General features: G+C 52.6%; 1 protein-coding gene across 1 annotated transcript; it reads right to left on the reverse strand.

The window, feature by feature from the left end:
- Positions 1–9,255: 9,255 nt before the first annotated feature.
- Positions 9,256–15,142, reverse strand: DLX4 (distal-less homeobox 4). Its single transcript, XM_053569664.1, has 3 exons — positions 14,577–15,142; positions 10,789–10,985; positions 9,256–10,393 (listed from the first exon to the last, which is right to left on the reverse strand). The coding sequence occupies exons 1-3, from the start codon at positions 14,857–14,859 to the stop codon at positions 10,151–10,153; spliced, it is 723 nt and encodes a 240-aa protein (XP_053425639.1). The 5' UTR covers positions 14,860–15,142; the 3' UTR covers positions 9,256–10,150.
- Between the last annotated feature and the right edge of the window lie 3,321 nt (positions 15,143–18,463).

The following is an 18,463-nucleotide window of genomic DNA, read 5'->3' on the forward strand; positions in this document are numbered from 1 at the left end:
TGCTCTCTGCCCAGGTGGGAGTTGGAGAGGAGCACGTGGGGCCAAGCTGCCAAGGGTAAGCACCCTGAGAGAAGGCAAACCTGGGGAGGGGGACTGAGAGGAGGCGGGGCCTTGAGGCCCAAATTCCTGGGTTGTCTCCTGGGGCAAATTGGAGCAGGATTGGAAGTGTCTGCTGAGTAAGCAGGGAACAGAGACTCCACACCCTGGAGGATTAGCTGGAGTGGGGGAGGGGTGTCCCCCCACCTTGGGCAGTTCACCTAGCACCTGGCAAACGGCAGCAGCATGCCCTTCCCTGCGCACTGAAGGCGCCTGGCCACGTCATGCAACGCGTGTGGCACTGTCCCACGCCCACCCCTGGGGCCAGTCAGGCCTGCCCTAAACTCAGAAATAAACAATAGAGGTTGGGAGGGGGGTGATGTGCCCTCAGCTGGGGGAAGGGAGGCCACTGAAGAAGTCAGAAGGCCAGAGGGAGCTGAAGGAAGCCTGGGAAGGAAGAAAAACAAAAGAAAATTACTCCTGAGATATCCTCCCAAGATGGAGCAGGGAAGGAACTAACTGAGGACCTTCCTATGTGCTCAGGTCTGTCCCAGCAGCTTTCTTTCACAGGCACTTTCTCATTTCTCACAACTGCCTGGCAAGGTCAATGTCATTATTATCCCATTTCACAGGTGAGATAACTGAGGCTGTGTAACCTCAGGTCAGTCACTTGCCCTCTCTGAGCCTTACTTCCCTTCATCTATAAAATGGAGCTAATCGTATTTCTCTTGCAGGGCTGCTGAGAAAATTACATGAACTAATACATATGAAGGGCTTAGCACAAAGCTTGGTACAATGACGGGAGCTCAGCAAACTCATTCATCTCAGATGAAATCAGCCATGGACAGTTAGGACACTCCTCAGTTGGCCTAGGAAGTACTACTATCCTCAATGGGCTCAAAGTTGACCCTTCTTCCCCTGTCTCACATAGAATTCCTCCCTCAACTGGGAAAGTGCTTTCTTGACTCTAACCTAAATCTACCCTACTTCAGATACAACGGACGGATGACCACCCAGGAGAGAACCATGTGCCTGGCACCTGCAGAATGGATGATGACGGGGATTAATATATTTCAGTTACTAATCGACTAAAGAGCTGCTCTCCACATCTGTACACTTACAGTATTTTATTCTCTAGTGTTTCCTTTATAAGAGGAATATTTTTCCTCATTTATTCCTCTACTAGAGAACAGCTACTGGTGTCTTATACATGTGTTTATCTTGTATCTAGCCACTATACCAAAAGTCTCTTAATTCTGAAAGTTGTCACCTCTAAAGCTTCTTGAGTATTCTAGGCATATAATTAAATACCAGTAAAAAGAAAAAGCTCTGGGCGGCGCCTGTGGCTCAGTGAGTAGGGCGCCGGCCCCATATGCCGAGGGTGGCGGGTTCAAACCCAGCCCCGGCCAAACTGCAACAACAAAAAAAAAAATAGCCGGGCGTTGTGGCGGGCGCCTGTAGTCCCAGCTGCTCGGGAGGCTGAGGCAAGAGAATCGCGTAAGCCCAAGTTAGAGGTTGCTGTGAGCCGTGTGACGCCACGGCACTCTACCGAGGGCAGTACAGTGAGACTCTGTCTCTACAAAAAAAAAAAAAAAAAGAAAAAGCTCTATCTCTGCTTTTTTGCCTAGTTGGAGAGATTCTGGCATTGCAGGAGGCATAACCATTCAAAATTAAGTCTGGGGCTTTGTCTGCCTCTGCATAATCTCCTAGGCAGGCTCTGGAGGGCCTTACCTCTTCAAGTACCTTCCCACCTGAGATGCCTAGAGGGCTCTCCTGGGAGCCCAGTCAGACATCCTTACTCTTTCCCTCCTGCACAACTTCCTCCACTTGTCACAAAGAACCTTTTGTCCAGCCCACCACACATGCTACTGGATGTCTGGGTGAGACAGCCCACACCAAGCCTTTGCTCCTAGGTGGCCTCTAGCCCAAAAAAATGCCTGGTGGGAACAAAGACTCCCAAGCAACAGAGCAATAGGGGTACTTGGGAAGATTCCTCGTGGATAGAGAAAGTTTGTCTTGCTTGGCAGTCAGAGATACTAATAACTACTAATCCTTGCTGAATCGTTACTGTATTATAGCACCTTTTGTCTTTTCAACTCATTTAGTCCCCTCAACAACTCTACGAAGCACATGCTGTCATCTTTATTTTCCAGGTAAGGAAAGTGAGGTACAAAGAGGTTAAGAAACTCACTGAGGTCATAGAGTTGGACTTGAACTCAGGAATCTGGCTCCTTATGGTGTTCCTGTGAGTATTATGTGGTAGGTAAGCTGGTGGGGTCAGAGAGGAAGTTAGGGACAGAGGAAGTTAGGAAGTTCTGGCACCAAATTGGTGTAGCCAGGGTGAAGGAATAAACCACCATATCTCCTGGCTACCTGGTATATTTCATAACTTATCCCTGTCTCCATGCCCTTCGGAGGCCTCATTTTGATCATCATCCCTACTGCATAGGTGAGGAAACAAAGACCCAGAGAGGGTCTTGCTCAAGGCTTGCCCAAGGCTTCTCAGGTGAGGGCCTCCATCCCAGCGTGAAGATCCATGAAGACTCTCTGAAGAAGGTAAGTTTTATTTTACAAGGGAACAGAGGGGATCATTCTTTTTTTTTTTTTTTTTTTTGCAGTTTTTGGCTGGGGCTGGGTTTGAACCAGCCACCTCCGGTATGGGGGTGGGGGGCAGTGCCCTACTCCTTTGAGCCACAGGCACCACCCAGAGGGGATAATTCTTATTGCCCAGTTGCAGCTGATAGGGGACTCAGAGTGGGAGGGACCCACAGGTGAGAGATAAGTCCCAAGGTAGAATTCAGGGTTCGGAGAGGAGGACAGGAGGACTTGGGGAGGTGAGGCAAAGATTGGGGAGTGGGGAGGGAAGAAGGTGGTGGAAGGAGTCTGAGTTGTGGATCCAGCTGATTCCCCTGGGCTTGGGGAATGTGACAGGAGCTGGGTAGAGGCATGTCAGGAGCCTCCTGCAGTCTGGCTTCCCCCAGGATCTGTTGGAGCAAAGAATTCCCGGCGGCTCCAGGGCTGGGAGGAGGAGTTTGCAGCAGGCCCCAGCTTGCAGAGACAGAGAAAGCAGCTCCGGAGTCCAGCCCTGGAGGAGTGGTCTCATGGCTCTGCAGCAGGCAAGGCAGGTAGCAGAAAGGGCATGGCCTGGCCCCATTTCCCCTTGGTCCTCTGTTCAGCGAGTGTGCTGAGCCCCTCCACCCAAAGAGAGCATCAGGATTAGGGAAGGGGTGAGCAGGCAGAGGAAGAAATCACTGAGCCCAGGACATTCTTGTCTGAAAGGGGAGGCCAGTGGCCTGCTCTCTGGTAACTTCCAGTCTGACGGAGGAGTCCAAGTCTCCATGGGTCAGGCTAATATATAAAAGAGGACAGAGAGGGTCATGTGGGTGGGCTCCAGGTAGAGGAGATTTCACTCCAGGGAACCTCGTGATGATCCAGACACCATGCTCCCAACCCCATTATTTGATCTCAATGTTATTCATCAACTGGAGGTGGGGAAGGTGAGAGAGTGGTGAGCACGGGCCTGAGTGAAAAGTATCTTCCTTAGGTTTGACACAAAATTCAACTAAATCTGAATGGGATGGTTCATATGCAGCTGAGAGGAATATATTCCACATGCGCTCCACAGAGAGTGGCACCCTCCTCTGGAAATGAAAATCCCTCCATTTTGGGGTCAGAGTGGCTGAAGCCTGGGCATTGTGAGGTGCTGAATCAGAAAGCTTGATGTTTGGAGGAAGCATGGGGCCAATGGGGCTGAGTCCCTTAGTGTCATCAAACTATGGGGCTGGAAAGAGCTGCAGGATGCATCCAATCTGATGGGGGAGGCAGAATCCTGTTCTTAGGGAGCCTTTGGTCTGATGGGAGAGACAAAGTCTGCAGTACAAAGCCCCAGGCTAGAGTGGAAAGTGGTGGCACACACATATTTAGCATCCTCCCTGACATGCACAGAGGAGTTTTTTTTTTTTAATTGAGACAGAGTCTCACTCTGTCGCCCCTGGTAAGTGCGATGGTGTCATAGCTCACAGGAACCACAAACGCTTGGGCTCAAGCAATTCTCTTGCCTCAGCCTCCCTATTAGTTGGGACTACAGGCGCCCACCACAAAGCCCAGCTATTTTTTTTTTTTTTTTTTTTGTAGAGACAGAGTCTCACTTTATGGCCCTCGGTAGAGTGCCATGGCATCACACAGCTCACAGCAACCTCCAACTCCTGGGCTTAAGCGATTCTCTTGCCTCAGCCTCCCAAGTAGCTGGGACTACAGGCACCTGCCACAACGCCCAGCTATTTTTTTTTTGGTTGCAGTTCAGCCGGGGCCGGGTTTGAACCCGCCACCCTCAGTATATGGGGCCGGCGCCTTACCGACTGAGCCACAGGCGCCGCCCAAGCCCAGCTATTTTTTTTTTTTTTTTTTTTTGAGACAGTCTCAAGCTGTCGCCCTGGGTAGAGTGCTATGGGGTCACAGCTCACAGCAACCTCAAACTCTTGGGCTTAAGCGATTCTCTTGCCTCAGCCTCCCAAGTAGCTGGGACTACAAGTGCCTGCCACTTTTGGTTGTATTTGTCATTGTTGTTTGGCGGGCCTGGGCTGAATTTGAACCCACCAGCTCCGGTGTATGTCGCTGGCACCTTAGCCGCTTGAGCTACAGGTGCCAAGCCAAGCCCCACTATTTTTTTGTTGTTGTCACTGTTTAGCAGAACCGGGCCAGGTTCCAAGCAACCAGCCTCAGTGCATGTGGCCAGCACCCTAACCACTGAGCTATGAGTGCCCAGCCACACACAGAGGATTTAACAAGAAAAATTATCCGAGTTTCAGAGAGGTTGTGTAACTTGCCCTAGGTCACACAGCAACTAGTATTAGATCCAGATTCTTTGGCTCCCAGTGCAGTGTTTTCCTCATCATTCTGTGATTCTAGTCCCCCTCCTCTCTCCCTGGAGTTGGAGTCAAGGTCAGGATAGGGGAAGCAGGGAGGTCAGTGGAGACGTCCAAAGGAAAAGACACTTAAGTCCTCTTACGAGCCAGACTTGATGGGAGCCATGGATGGTTCCAGGAAGGGCTGGGGACAGTAGCTCTTCTTGTTAGAGCTCAGGACAAGAAGCAGGCAAAGCTTCAAGGGAACAAAGAAAATAAAATCATAATAAAATTGTTGGGTTTCTGTGGCTATTCAGCTTCCCTTCCCAACTGCTCACCAGGGAAATATTCCCAGAAAATAGGAGACGAAGAGCCAGGAAAGGGGTGGGAAATAGAAGGGAGTGGGAGATGAGAGAGAGAAGGAAAAGGAGACCTACCCCCCAGGCACACACATGTGTACATGTGTGCTCACAGCCAGGGAAGCTAGTCTGTGTATTTCTGTCTGTTTCTGCCTAGGTTCCAGACCTGGGCATCTCCTTCTTGGTTCCTCTCTCTTGTCTGGTTCTTTCTGTTTGTAAGCCCCAAGTGCATTTCTCTGTGCATGTCTGCGTGCAGTCATGGGCATGCTTTATGCACATATGCACACATATGTCTCTGTGTGCGGCTCTGCCCACCCTGTCTCCTGTTGGGGTGCCTGCCTAAGAGTGTGTCTTCTGTGGAGAAATGTGGCACATGGGACCCCGTATTTGCTTGTCTCTGAGTATTTGTCTGGGGCCTTTGAATTTTGAGGTTTGAGGTAGAAAGGTCTTTTATTTGCCTTTTTTAACCAATCTCTACAGGCCAGGAAAGTAGGAAGGGGAGGCAATCAGAGAAGGCCACCTGTCCCTCTCTGAGCTTTCTCCTTGGAAGAAGAAAAAGAGCAGTCAACCAAGACCTCGCTGATGGAATTTCTCCCTGACTCCTCAGGTCCAACAGCCACGTTGCTCAGAGAAGCAGCAGAAACTAGAGCTGAAGGAATTCCTCCCTGGAACTAGATATGAAATAGAAAGACTTTGAGGTCAGCAACTTTCTATTTTCTACCATTATTGTTAAAACATCACTCACCTCCTGGAATAAAGGCTCATAGGCCAAGGGGGATCCCAGCCCCTTGACAATTAGCTCCTTTATGGGCAAGGTTGAGAAGGTCTTTGCAGAGGTATGAAGCTCATTCCCACACATTTGATTTGGTCCCTGTCTCCCAATTCCCACATCTAGTTTCCTCTCAACTCCATCACATCCCCTCCTGCCTCCTTCTAGGCCAAATGAGCCCTGGGAAGGAAAGGGTTATCTCAGGAAAAGTGGGGGTGGGAAACACCTGTAGGATGCTTTCTGGGAGGAAGAGGCTTCAGTGGCCCTGAGGACAGAAAGCTGAGAGGAGATTTGCTACCACCACAATGGAAGGAATGAAGATTAGACACCAGACAGAAACTAGAAAGCATTAGGCAGGGGAGGAGAAAAATGGGTGTCTCATCAGCTCCTTGGAAACAGGAAGTCATTGTCTGCCTCCTCTAGCTTTTCTCTTCTCTACCCATATCCCTTATAAATTCTAGGAGGTCCTTGATCTCCAAAGCCCCGTCTACACAGGCCTCAGCTACCCGGATAACATTCCATTGACTCTCTGGATACAATCCCAGAGGCAAGTCCAGGCATCCAAACTCAAATGAGGTTTGAAGCTGAGTAATCAGCTGCTGTGGCCATGCAGACATTTTGTGGGGGGAACCACCAGCTCCCCACCCCAACCCCCGTGGTTTTTGGGGTGGAGGAGGGGCGGTCTGACACTGGGTGTCTTCCCACCCCTGCTCCCACCACCACATGCTCCCTCTTCCCACCTGCAAGTAATTTGGCCAATGGGAGGGCAGTTAAGTTTGCAGCATGGAATCCCTCCAGATCTGTGTGCATTTGGTGAAGAAGGGGCTACCTCTTTTTCCCCCTAGACCCCGTGTGCCTTTTTCCTCTTCATAGCAGCAAATTACTTGTAATTATCTCACATTGAAAGCCTTCAGGAGCTGCTCCCAGAATTGCTTTAATTGAATTAATTGAATCTCATTTTGTTGGGGCAGGGAGCACAAGGGACATGTCTTAAAATAGTATACAGAAGAGAGGGAAGGAGAGTGTGACCCAGCAGGGAGGGGAAGCCCCAAGTCAGCGCTCCTGTGGCTGAGACCCTTATAGGTGATAACACCTGCCCAGGCCAGAGCCGACACATTTTCCCATTTTCTAGTTTCAGCTGATTTCAAACGCAGTGTGCTGCTGGCCTTTTTGCATCTGGGACCTTGTCTGTGGTAGGGACCAGGGATGTATTGAGCCCATTCTTCCTCCTCCCTTCAGAAGGCAGTTCTGCCCAAGCCTCAGGAGGTGAATGGATGTCAGCCTGCCTCCCTGTAACTCCTCCCCTTCCCCACAATCATAACAGCAGCTGTTTATTAAGTGCTTACTATGTTCCAGGCGCCCGTGTCAAACATGTTATAAGCACTATCTCATTTTGTCATCACACCACACTAGGAAGCAAGTCCTATTAGTACTGTCTTGTGGGGGAGGCTGAGAGAGAGGTTAAGTAATTTGCCAAAAGTCGCACAACTAGCAGGCAGCAGAGCTGGGACCCTTCGAAGGCCAAAGCCCCTGTTCTTAACCGTTTAGTCTTGTTCCCCCTCCTTGTCAAGCTGATTTTCCCAACACAGCATCCTCATGGGAGGAAACCACTGGGTTCTCTTTCCACAGCCTGATGTCCTGAGGGAAGAGAATGGGACACCTCCCCTACTAGGGCTCCAGGCCCAGCCCCACTGGAGCCCAGAGAAACCAGACTAACTCCCAAGTGAAAGAGAGAACCCCATTTCCCCTGAAAAGGGCAGACAGGGGTAAGGAAGGTGGGGATGCTGTCAGCTCTGCTGGCCTCTGGCTGAGGGAGTAATTATACTCCTCCTGCTACTTAACTTTACAACCTGGGCTGTTGTTTTAACGATGCACTCCGTGTTGGGCTGTCCAATTAATCTCGCCTTTGGAGGCTTTCAGCGGTAGATCTTATCTTGGGTCTGTGGAAAGAGGAGTGTGCAACCTGCAGTGGGAGGGAACAGATGCCCTGAGGGCCTATGGCCTCAGAGGAGACCCAGAGGATGGATCTGGGACCAGGGCCACAGAGAACTGGTGGAGACCAGGACCTGGGGCCAGGCACTGGAGGAAAGAGGAAGATGTTTCTACTCCCATTCCTCACCACTCCTGGATCTTGACTTTGGCCCCCTCGTGCCATTCGCTGTCCCCAAGAGAATCCTCCATGTGTGTTTTGGGGAACAGGGGTGGCTATGTTCCAGAAGGGGCTGAAGAACAGGAGCCAAGGAGGAACTTATTGCAGATATCTCCTGGAGCTGGGGGGCTTCCCTTCTGCCCTACATATGACCCCGGTTTGGCCACCTATCTGGCCTGCTAGAGTTAACTGGAAGTGCTTGAGTGGGCTTTTCAGACAGAAGCAGGCTCCTAGTTTGCAATTCCTGGGAACAGGTTTAGGCAGTAAGAGGGAAGCTGGGCTTGGGAGCTTTTTGCCTGGAATTGGAGGCCCTTCCCCCAACCCCTAAGGCCAGGCTGGGTTGAATTCCCTGAATTATTCCACCAGCCCCTCGCTCTCCTCTTCAGCTCCCCGCTCCACCCCATGGCTCTCTGATCCCTGGGGGCACTGTGCCTGAGGTGGGGTGCTGGTGCTGGGGCCTGTGGATCAATTTGCCACTGGGTTCTGCTGCTCCCTGATTGCCCACCCTTCTCACCTGACTTCCTTGGCCCAGGCTGTATTGAGAAGTCCCTTACAATGGCCCGTTAGCCCATTAGCCTGAAGTATCTCCCTCAGTCATCTTGGTATCCCCAGGATCTAAGGCAAAGCAGAGGATGTTTATTGGATGGAAAAGAATTCCTGTTCCTTCTAGTGTTTTCATTCTCCTCCCCCTCCTCCTTCCATTGCCAAGCAGTAGGACTGAACTGGCTCAGTGGGTAAGTCCTCTCCCAAGGTGAGCAGGGGCATAGGGGCTTTCAGGTACCTGGTTCCCACCAGAACTGGGCCAGGAGAGAATTTGCTAGTGAGGATCACTTAGATCTTCGTCATTCCCAGCATGAGCACCTTCTGGGTTCACACTGGAGCATATGAAACTATGGACATTATCAGAACATTCCAGAGCTAGAACCACAGAGCTGGTTAGTAGCAGAGATAAATCTAGAATCCAGTGCCTCTGACTTCTAGTTCAGTGACAGACTAGTCAGATGGGAGAGAAGGGATGAGCAACCAGCCCCCATCCCTGAGAAGTCAGGAACAAACACACCTGGACCTAGGTTTTTGTACAAACTTTAATCTCTGGAAGGTTGTGGTATGAAGGAGGGTAAGAGCTTAAGTTATGCTAGTCAGATTGGTAATCAATCTGAGCACTTCCTTTGGACAGAGACAGCCATGAAGAACTGAATCGCCAGCCCTGCCCTACCTATTTGGGGATGTCTACACCTGCACTCATCCAGAGAGCCTATGTCCCCCCAAGTTTTACCCAACTGGGTTTCCAAGAGTGTGTGCATGTGGTTTTGTTAGGTATTAGGGGCAGGGGTGGAGGAGAGGGTAGCCTCTTAATAAATACCTGTTGAATTCTATGGATAATTGGATCCATTGTCTACTCAAACTGGGTAGACATGGGGAAAAGAGGGCTTATTTAGGAGGAGAGCATAAATTACCCACAGGTCCCAAAACTTCACAGTTCCCTGCATCCTTTCTACCTCACAGGATGGTGAACAAGTGTATCAGTTATGAGGGAAATGGGCTGACCTCCAGGAAAAATTAGTGGCTAGTTGGGACTGAACATCCACTTCTGCTTTTGTCCACAAATAAGATGGGCAAAGGACAAAAAGAGAGAGAGAAAAAAAACTCTTGTTGGTTTTCACTTCAGGCTGTGGTGGGGCTGCAGCCTGGGGGGGGGGGGAGGGAAGGGATGGGAGTGGCAAGACCAAGGACCCTGGTGGCAGTCTCAGACCCATCCAATGACTCTCTCCAGCTGGAGGGAAGGTGTCCAGTCCATAGTAGTGGTAAGAAGCAGTGGTTAAGGCTGAGGTTCTTGATTTAGCTCTTTTGGTGGGGGTAGAGGACTCCACCTCATCCTGTTGTTTTCTTCTCTAGCTCCTTGTTCTCCAGAGAAAACCCATGTGGAGCTGGTTTTCTGCAGGCCCAGGAGAGGTGCAGGTGGGCTGGGGGCTGAAGCTGCCCTTGCCCAGACTCACATCATTTGAGGTGAAGCCAGCACATCTGGGGAGTGATGCTGATACCAGGCTCCAAAGCTGTTGCCATAGCCACCTGTGGGCAGGGCTCCCACCTTGGGTAGATCCCAGAGGGAGGGAAGCGGTGGGGAGCAGGGAGACGCGGAAGGGGTCCTCCCAGGGAAGTCTCCTTCCTGCCCCCCAAAGTTCTGCTTCAGGAGCTTCTTGTACTTAGAGCGTTTGTTCTGAAACCAGATCTTTACCTTTGGGGAGAAAAGGGAAGAATGGAAGATCAGAAGATGGATATGTATGGAAAGGCTCCAGAAAGGGAAAGGGACCCAGCTGCAGGGAACAGTCCTGGGAGTGGAGCAGAGGCTGGGAAGTGCTAGTCCTCCAGTGCCTCAGAAGTCCCCTGAGTTCCCCCCTGTCAGCCAGTATCCAGTTCTCCCTGTCTGATATACCCTCGTTACCTCCCCCCCCACTCCCGCACACAAATTCACCTTTCAACACACATCCCCCAAACACTGTCTGAGAACCAGCCATGAACACTCCTAGAGAACTGTGACAACGATGCCAGGTCATTCCCACCCGGGGAGTGAGTTCCCAGAGCACACCCTTGGGGGAGATCAGAGCAGGGAAAGGATGGGACTGGCCCCACCTGGGTCTGGGTGAGGCCAAGCTGCGCTGCCAGCTGGGCCCTCTCGGGCAGCGCCAGGTACTGCGTGTGCTGGAAACGCTGGTTCAGGTGCTGCAGTTGCAGGCTGGAGTAGATGGTCCTTGGCTTGCGCAGCTTCTTGACCGGGGCCTGCGGGCGTCGCTCCGAGGGCTCCCGGGACAGCAGCGGCTTTTCAGAGTCTGGGTGGCAGCAGAAGACGGTGGGGAGTGGGAGAAGAGTGAGGGGGTAGGGCGGGTTTATTCGTACCTGGTCTACATGCCGCCACAGCAGACTGGCAAAAAAACCGCAGTCGCCAGACTCGCCCCCTGGGCCCTTCTCTACCCTTGTCAAGCTCTTTTCAACCCCCATCCACATTCACTGATACCTGACGCACTTCTACTCTCAGGGAGCTCCCACTCTTATGGGTCCTGTGACCCTAGGAAAAAAGCGCCTAAGGCCAGGGCGAGGGGGCTGCGGCGCCTGCGGTGGGAGGTCGGAGTTCAGCCGGGTGCGGTGGCGCCAGCTAGGAGTAGGGCGGGGCAGAAAGGCTGGGTCTAGGGCTGAGCTGAGGCCTAGAGACGACAGAGGAAGGGCATTCGGAGCAGAGGGGACTCAAAAGGCAATGTTCAGAGTCTCAAATAGTGTCTGCGTGGCAACCTCTGGCTGGGCTGCCGCAAGAGGGGGTGGCTCAGAGGCCCGGCAGAGCCGGCCTCGAATGCCAGCATGGCGGCATAGAAAGTGACCCCCAGGGTTTGCCATCGCCTCTCCGAGAGTGCGCCCTGCAAAAAAAGTGACCGTCTCTCTCCTCCCCCATTGCTAGCTGGGTTTCCAGGAACCTCAGAAACCCAGTGCGTACGGATCGACCCCTTCCTCCGCTCTGCCGCGCCCACAGAGGGATTCCGGTGTGGCAAAAGTGACCGGTGTCCACAGCGCACAGCGCACAGCGCAGGACCGCGGGCCGCTTTTGGAGAGCGCTGCGGTGCCACGGTGGGAGATCTGGTCGCCCATCTGCCTGCCTCGCTCTCCAAGAATTTCGTCCGTGGGATGGCTCAGCCCTAGAATGCGGACGCGGGGTAGGAAGCGAGGGGTTTCCGTTCTTTCCAGCCAGAAGCCCCAATCTGCTTCACGCTACGGAGACACCAGAGACCATCTCAGGCGGATAGAAAGGAGTAGTGTGGATGAAGCAGCCGATGTGCCGGAGGGCTTAGGGCAAAGTTCGCCGCATTCCACGCGGGTTTGTCCATCCAACCTGAGCCTGGAGAACTCACAGCCAGCCCCACTGCCCAGCCGCGGCGGCTGTGTCCGCTCTCATACCCTCACCCTTTCCCCCTTAGTCCGACTCACCCCCACACGTCAGGGTCCCCACCCTTGGCCAGCGGTCACCGGAGCTTTCACCTCCCCTGCATCCCTCACCCGTGGCCTCGGGCGCTGCCGGCTCTTCAGATCCTCCCCTCCTCGACCCCTGCCTCAGCCAATTCCCAGAAAACCGTTGGGTTTCCGCTCCCGCCCGCGCCTGTCCTGTCTCCCCTGCCTCGATCCCACTGCTCACAGCCCCGGGCAGGCAGCCCAGCGACCACCCGCGCCTCTTTGGCTTAGGGGACCGCACAATTCCAGAGGCGTTGGAGAGAGAGCCGCAGAGGCTGACCGGGATGCTGAACTTTCAGAGCCCTCCTAGCCCCAACTCGGAGAAGATCCCCTCCAAGTTCCTTCCTGACAGCTGCCTTTCTCTACACCAGTTACGGCAAGTCAATACTGAATCCGCCCGGTCCGGATAACCAAGCCCGGGGCCTCCCTGGAGCCATTACTGCCGGGACACTGTTCATAGGGAGCTAAACCTCTCCCTGAGGCGGGGGTGGCCTAGAGTGGGGGTAAAGTAGAATCCCAAGTCCTCTCTCACACCCTAATCATCCCTGTAGTTACAATAGAGAAATGCTTGAAATCTATTTTGAGGATGTGTGTGTGTGTGTTGGGGGGGGGTTCGTTGGATCAGGGAAAGTCCATGAAGAAAATGAACTCTACTCTCTGTTGTCCTTAGACCAAACAAAAAAAAGGCAAGGGGTGTGGAAGACAGAACTGACAACACAGACCCCACTGCTAACAATTCTCTTAGGTCACGTTATTCTGGTCCCATCCCCCCAAAACACACAGGCACACACACAGATATACTGTATTAGCATACACTAAAGGAAAGTCCAAGGGATTCATCTAGCAACTACAACTCCCCCCACCCACCCACCCAGCAGCCTGGGAGAGGCAGCCCCAGTTCTGCCACAGAAGGCAGTTAACTTTTGAGGGTTCTAAGGAAGTTTCCTAAAATCCAATTTCCTGGCCCCAAGTGAAGAAAGACTATTTGCAAGGGCCTAGAAAACAGGCTGTTTCCTTTACCCATGCATACCCAGTCTTCGGGTCTCAGTTTGCCCATCTGTACATCAAGGAAATTGAGCTCCAAAATCCTAGGGTCACTTCTGGCTCTTATGGTTTGTGAACTACTATGTCAGAGCCGCAAGGAAAGAGAGGAAGATGTCTTGCTGACTCCAGCGAAGTCACCTAGTGAATGGATGTGCACCCTTAGAAGAAACTGCCAAAGACAACTGTGGGGCAGAGAGTGCACAGGACCTGATGTCTGAGCTACAGCCAGGGCAAATGGGCGTATGGGCAGTGTCCATGTCCACATCATATGTCAGACTGACTATGTAAAGCCCAGGACCAGAAGACAGGCTAGCTTCTCAGCTTCACAAAGGCCTTCCAATGAGCACTTTCTCAGAAGCTCAAAGTTGCTCCAGAAAACAGGAACTGGGGCCTAACCTACCCCAAAGTCAAGGGGTGGAGATGACTGGGATGAGCTGCTCCTTTGGCTGGCAGGCTGAGGTAGCCAGAGAGAGATGAGAGCGTTCCAGACCAGCCTTTCATTAAGTTTTTTTTTTTTTTCTTTTGAGACAAAATCTCACTATGTCACCCTGGGTAGAGTGCTGTGGTGTCACAGCTCACAGCAACCTCAAACTCTTGGGCTTAAGTGATTCTTTTGCCTCAGCCTCCCAAGTAGCTGGGACTACAGGCACCCACCACAATGCCCAGCTATTTTTTCTTTTTTGCAGTTGTGGTTGTTTAGCAGGCCTTGGGTGGGTTTGAACCCGCCACCCCCAGTGTACGTGGCCGGCCGCCATAACCACTGTGCTATGGGTGCCCAGCCTCCTTAAGTTTTTAGAACAATGAATAGTGGGGTCCTAGCCCCAGGTTCTGCTGGGCTAGCTTCCATGTGAAGATCAGGCATGGTCTAAGAAGAAGAGGAAGGAGCCCAGAATAAGTCTGGGCATTTACAGCCCTCCAACTTGGACTCAATTTCTGTTTATCAGGGTTTGGCTCGATCACTGCTTTCTAAGAGAAGAACAACAGCGAGAGGGTCGCCGAGGAAAGAAAGAGAGTGTAGGATGGGGCAAATCTCGGGTGCTAGGCCCCCACCCCTACATCTGGACTGCCCCAGTTTTCCGTTACTCATAGGTGCACACCACTCAACTACTCCAGGGAATGGGGTGGGGAGCCCTCCCGCCCTGCTTCACACAACTGCAAATCGAAACCAGGTCGGTTTTGAAAGGATAACTAGACTAACTCGCCCCCTCCCCCCCACGCGCCTCCCGCCCCAACCCTTACCCTCCCCACCCCCAGATCCTGTAGAATCAGAGTAAGATTTGAATCCCGCTAGCTGCGTCCAGCCAGGCGAGGGCGAAGTTTAGGGGCGCACAGGAGCCTAATCCCAGAAATGGGAAGAGCCGCTGCGGCCAGACTGGACTTACCTGCCTCTGGTTCCTGTGGGTGCTCCGCGGGGCCGTGGAGGGGCTGAGAATGCGCCGCGGTTTGCTGGTAGGACAGGTAGGGGGCCTTGGGGGTCGCTGGCCCGGTATACGGGTAGGATAGGAGGTGGCTATACGGCGTGGAGTAGGACAAATCAGGGGAGGCTGCGGTTGTAGGGGACAGGCCAAGAGGATAGGCAGCCACTACCGACGCAACAGGGGTGAGGTCTGGGAAGACAACTTTGGAGGCGTCTGGGCCAGGGAGGGGGCAGGGCAAAGTGGTCATTGCGGCCGGCGCCCGGGCCGGAGGGCCTAGGCCATGGCCCTGCACGTAGTCCGCTTCCTGCTCCAACTCTCTTTTTCCCAAGCCTTGGGCGCTGGGCCGGACAAGCCCCCCAGCCAGCCGCCCCCACACGTAAGATCCTGTAGAAAGCGTCTCTCCGCGCCTCTTCCAGCGCAGAGCGCGCGCCAGGCAAAGGGGTTCCGGGGGGTACCCCCCATGGATTTCCCCTCCCCCCTAAATCCATGGCCCCCCTCCTCTCCTTAGAGTTAGGTTCCCGGGACCCGACGGGGTCCCTCCCACTTAGACGCCCCAGATTGGCTACTGCACGCGGTGACCTCACCGAGCCCAGACACGCCCCGTTGGGGCAGCCCTCGGTGGGGAAACGAGAAACGCGAGCCGGACTGTGAGCGCGCTTCAGGTCCCTCTATCTCGGGGTTTTCCCGGTGAGGGGAGCCAGGGTTGCAGGGCGATAGGTGCAATCCGGGAACCTTGGCAACAATGGCAGAAATAGTAGGGCGTTGGCGGGCAAGGATGCCTAAAGGGCGAGGGAGCTGCGCGGTGGGCTGTTGCACTGGGGCCGCGGGGATGCTGAGATCCTGCGTTCGCACTCTCCTGCCCTCAGGGGTCTGCACTGCGATTCCGGTCCCGCAGCTCCAAGGCTCCGGGAGTCAAGAATAGCCTGCCGGTGCCGGCGGCTAATTCAGAGCGTTGGAATGCGTCGCTGCAGAGCGCTCACAGTTTGTTGGTAAACAGACGCTCGGGCTCGGAGGGTGCCGCGGGTCTCCCAGCCTGCCCCGCACGCGTGTTGCGCGCACGTCCCCGAGGGGCGCCCTCAGCCCGGCACCCAGCGACTTGGCCTCAACGCTCCCAGGGCCGGCTTCCGCTTCCGGCAGGGACCAGGGTTTAGTTGCGACACCGCGGCTTCAGCAGGCCCCCAGGGTGCCGAGGGGATCGGCCATTTGGGCGTTAGCTCTTGGGTCGCTCCGCCTTTCCTTCCACTGCCTGGGGCTGAAAGCTTTGTATGGACAAGGACAAAATCTAGGAGTGGAAGATGAGTCCAGTTTGATGGTTACTGGGAAGACGCGAGAAACATGACAGTTCTGTGTGCCTGGCCTCATTTTCCAAGCTGTGCGCAGGACTTGCCTGTAAACATTAGTACCCATGGCCTCGATAGACACGTGTTCACACGTACACAACTACACAGGGAGTCTATTCAAATATAACATATATATTTACATATGGAGCTGTCTACATAGATGTACACATTAGCATCCTTCTATGAAAAGAGAGAGGCTCAGGGGCGGCACCTGTGGCTCAGGGAGTGGGGTGCCAGTCCCATATACCGAGGGTGGCGCGTTCGAACCTGGCCCCAGCCAAAACTGCAACAACAACAAACATGTTTATTAAAAAAAAAAAGAAAGAAAGAAAGACTTTGTGGGGGCAAGACATGATTGCAAGAGGGACTTTGCCTAACAATTGCAATCAATGTAACCTGGCTTATTGTACCCTCAATGAATCCCCAACAATAAAAAATTAAAAAAAAAGAAAGAAAGAAAAGAGAGAGGCTTGTTCATGGATTTATACAGAGTTTAGCATGTGATGTTTACAAATATACAAATCCAAAGAGAAATAGTCCTATCCCTGAATAAAAGTACGCATTTCTTACACAGATGATGCATACACAAATCATTTCTCTGGTGTACATATTTGAAAATACAGAATATTTAAGCACATGAGAATTTATGCACATGTATCTACCCTAGGACTAAGATGCTTTATGTTATGGGAGAGACAGTTCCATCCCTTAACTCTCCGGTCTTTACAGATTGCACAGCAAACCTGCACAACTCTTTCCCACTTGAGTATGCAACTTGGCAGACATGTTTGTACACACACATGCTCTCATCATCACAATGGGAGAGAACAGTGATAAGAGAAAGAAGGAATCCTGGAAGAGTAGAAGAGCGCACTAGAGGGTGGCCAGGCCCAGGCTTTCTTGGAGATACAGAAAGTCAGTTGAAGGGGTGTGCAGGAATGGTTGAAGCCCACAGTCAGGTGTCCTGCAGGGAGGAAGAGCAAATCTGCTTCAAACTAGGCTCCCCAATGAATGGCTTGAAACAGGTTTTGCTAAGAAAATATTCCTCTTGGCACCTGGTTTGGAATTCTCCAAGCTGAAGACTTGGAGCTAGGGAGAAGGGGTCAGATAGGGAGCCGCCTCTTCTGGGCAGCTGGAGAACCCACTCCCCTCTCATCCAACAGGGTGTGGAGAGTGCTGTCAGCACAGAAATGCTTTTTCCTTGTGGGACCACCTTTCTCTCTTTCCTATCCAGCCATGCTGCCACCTCCTTAGAGCTGGACTGTGAACCTATGAGGATATATCCTTCCAAACCTTCCTTTCCTCCCACCATCATTTTCCTCTGGAGGGAAGCAGCCACACAACTGCTTGTTCCAAGGAAGATATCTCAGGGTGCATCAAAGGAAGAGAGTGCTTTGGGGGTAGGGTTGGCTGTCAGGGAAGATTTCATAAAGGAAGTGTTTTTTAGCTGGAACCAAAAGGATTCGTGGAAGGACACTTCCAACACTGTACAAGAAGTCCTTTCTAGGTTGGACCTGGGAAGGAAGAGCAGGGATGGATTTTCTGGCAGGCCTGGTCAGCAGTTGGCTTTGGGCATACTCCAAAGCCAAGAGATTCATAGTAAATGCCCCTCCTAAGCTCTCAGGGGACTGTTCTGAATTCAAACAGAATTCTCACCCCTATGCAGCAGCAGGAGACACCTTGCAGCCCTTTAGAATGTATCAAACACTCACAACATCCAAGTCATTTGCATCTTTAAAAAAAATAGGTATTATTATTTCCACTTAAAAATTGATTGATTGAGACGGGGGTCTTGCTGTGTTGCTCGGGCTGGTCTCAAATTCCTAGGTTCAAGCCATCTTCCCACCTCAGCCTCTCAAGTAGCTGGGACTACAGGCTCCTGCCCAGCATTTTACAAATGAGGAAACGTCTCCCTCCATAATCAACCTTTTTTTAATTTTTTTGAGACAGTCTCAGTCTGTTGCCCTTGGTAGAGTGCTGTGGCGTCACAGCTCATAGCAGCCTCCAGCTCATGGGTTTAGGTGATTCTCTTGCCTCAGCCTCCTGAGTAGCTGGGACTACAGGCGCCTGCCACAATGCCCAGGTATTTTTTTGTTGCAGTTTGGCCAAGGCTGGGTTTGAACCTGCCACCCTTGGTATATGGGGCCAGCGCCCTACCCACTGAGCCACAGGTGCCGCCCATCATCACCTTTTTCTCCAGAAGGTGTGGGCCTGCCACATCCTGGCTGGAAAATCTCAAAGTCTGCTCAGATGCAGTCTCCCCAGAGAAGGATCCTCTCTCTCTCTCCCCAACAGAAGTTGAATCTGGGCTCAGGAAAAGTGGCAGTGAAGGGGATGATGATAGGAAGGCAGTAACCTCATCTGATGGGAAGGGAGGGAGGCCTCGCTTGGGAGGCCGGGATTGAGAGGCCTGAGAATGGGTTCCCATCCAGCCCTGAAACTGCTGGCTGTGATAATCTGGATCAGGCATTTCTTGTCTCTGAGACTAGTTTATCCAGAAGGGGATAAAAG

Source organism: Nycticebus coucang, chromosome 18 (genome assembly GCF_027406575.1).
Source record: "Nycticebus coucang isolate mNycCou1 chromosome 18, mNycCou1.pri, whole genome shotgun sequence".
Classification (NCBI taxonomy): domain Eukaryota; kingdom Metazoa; phylum Chordata; class Mammalia; order Primates; family Lorisidae; genus Nycticebus; species Nycticebus coucang.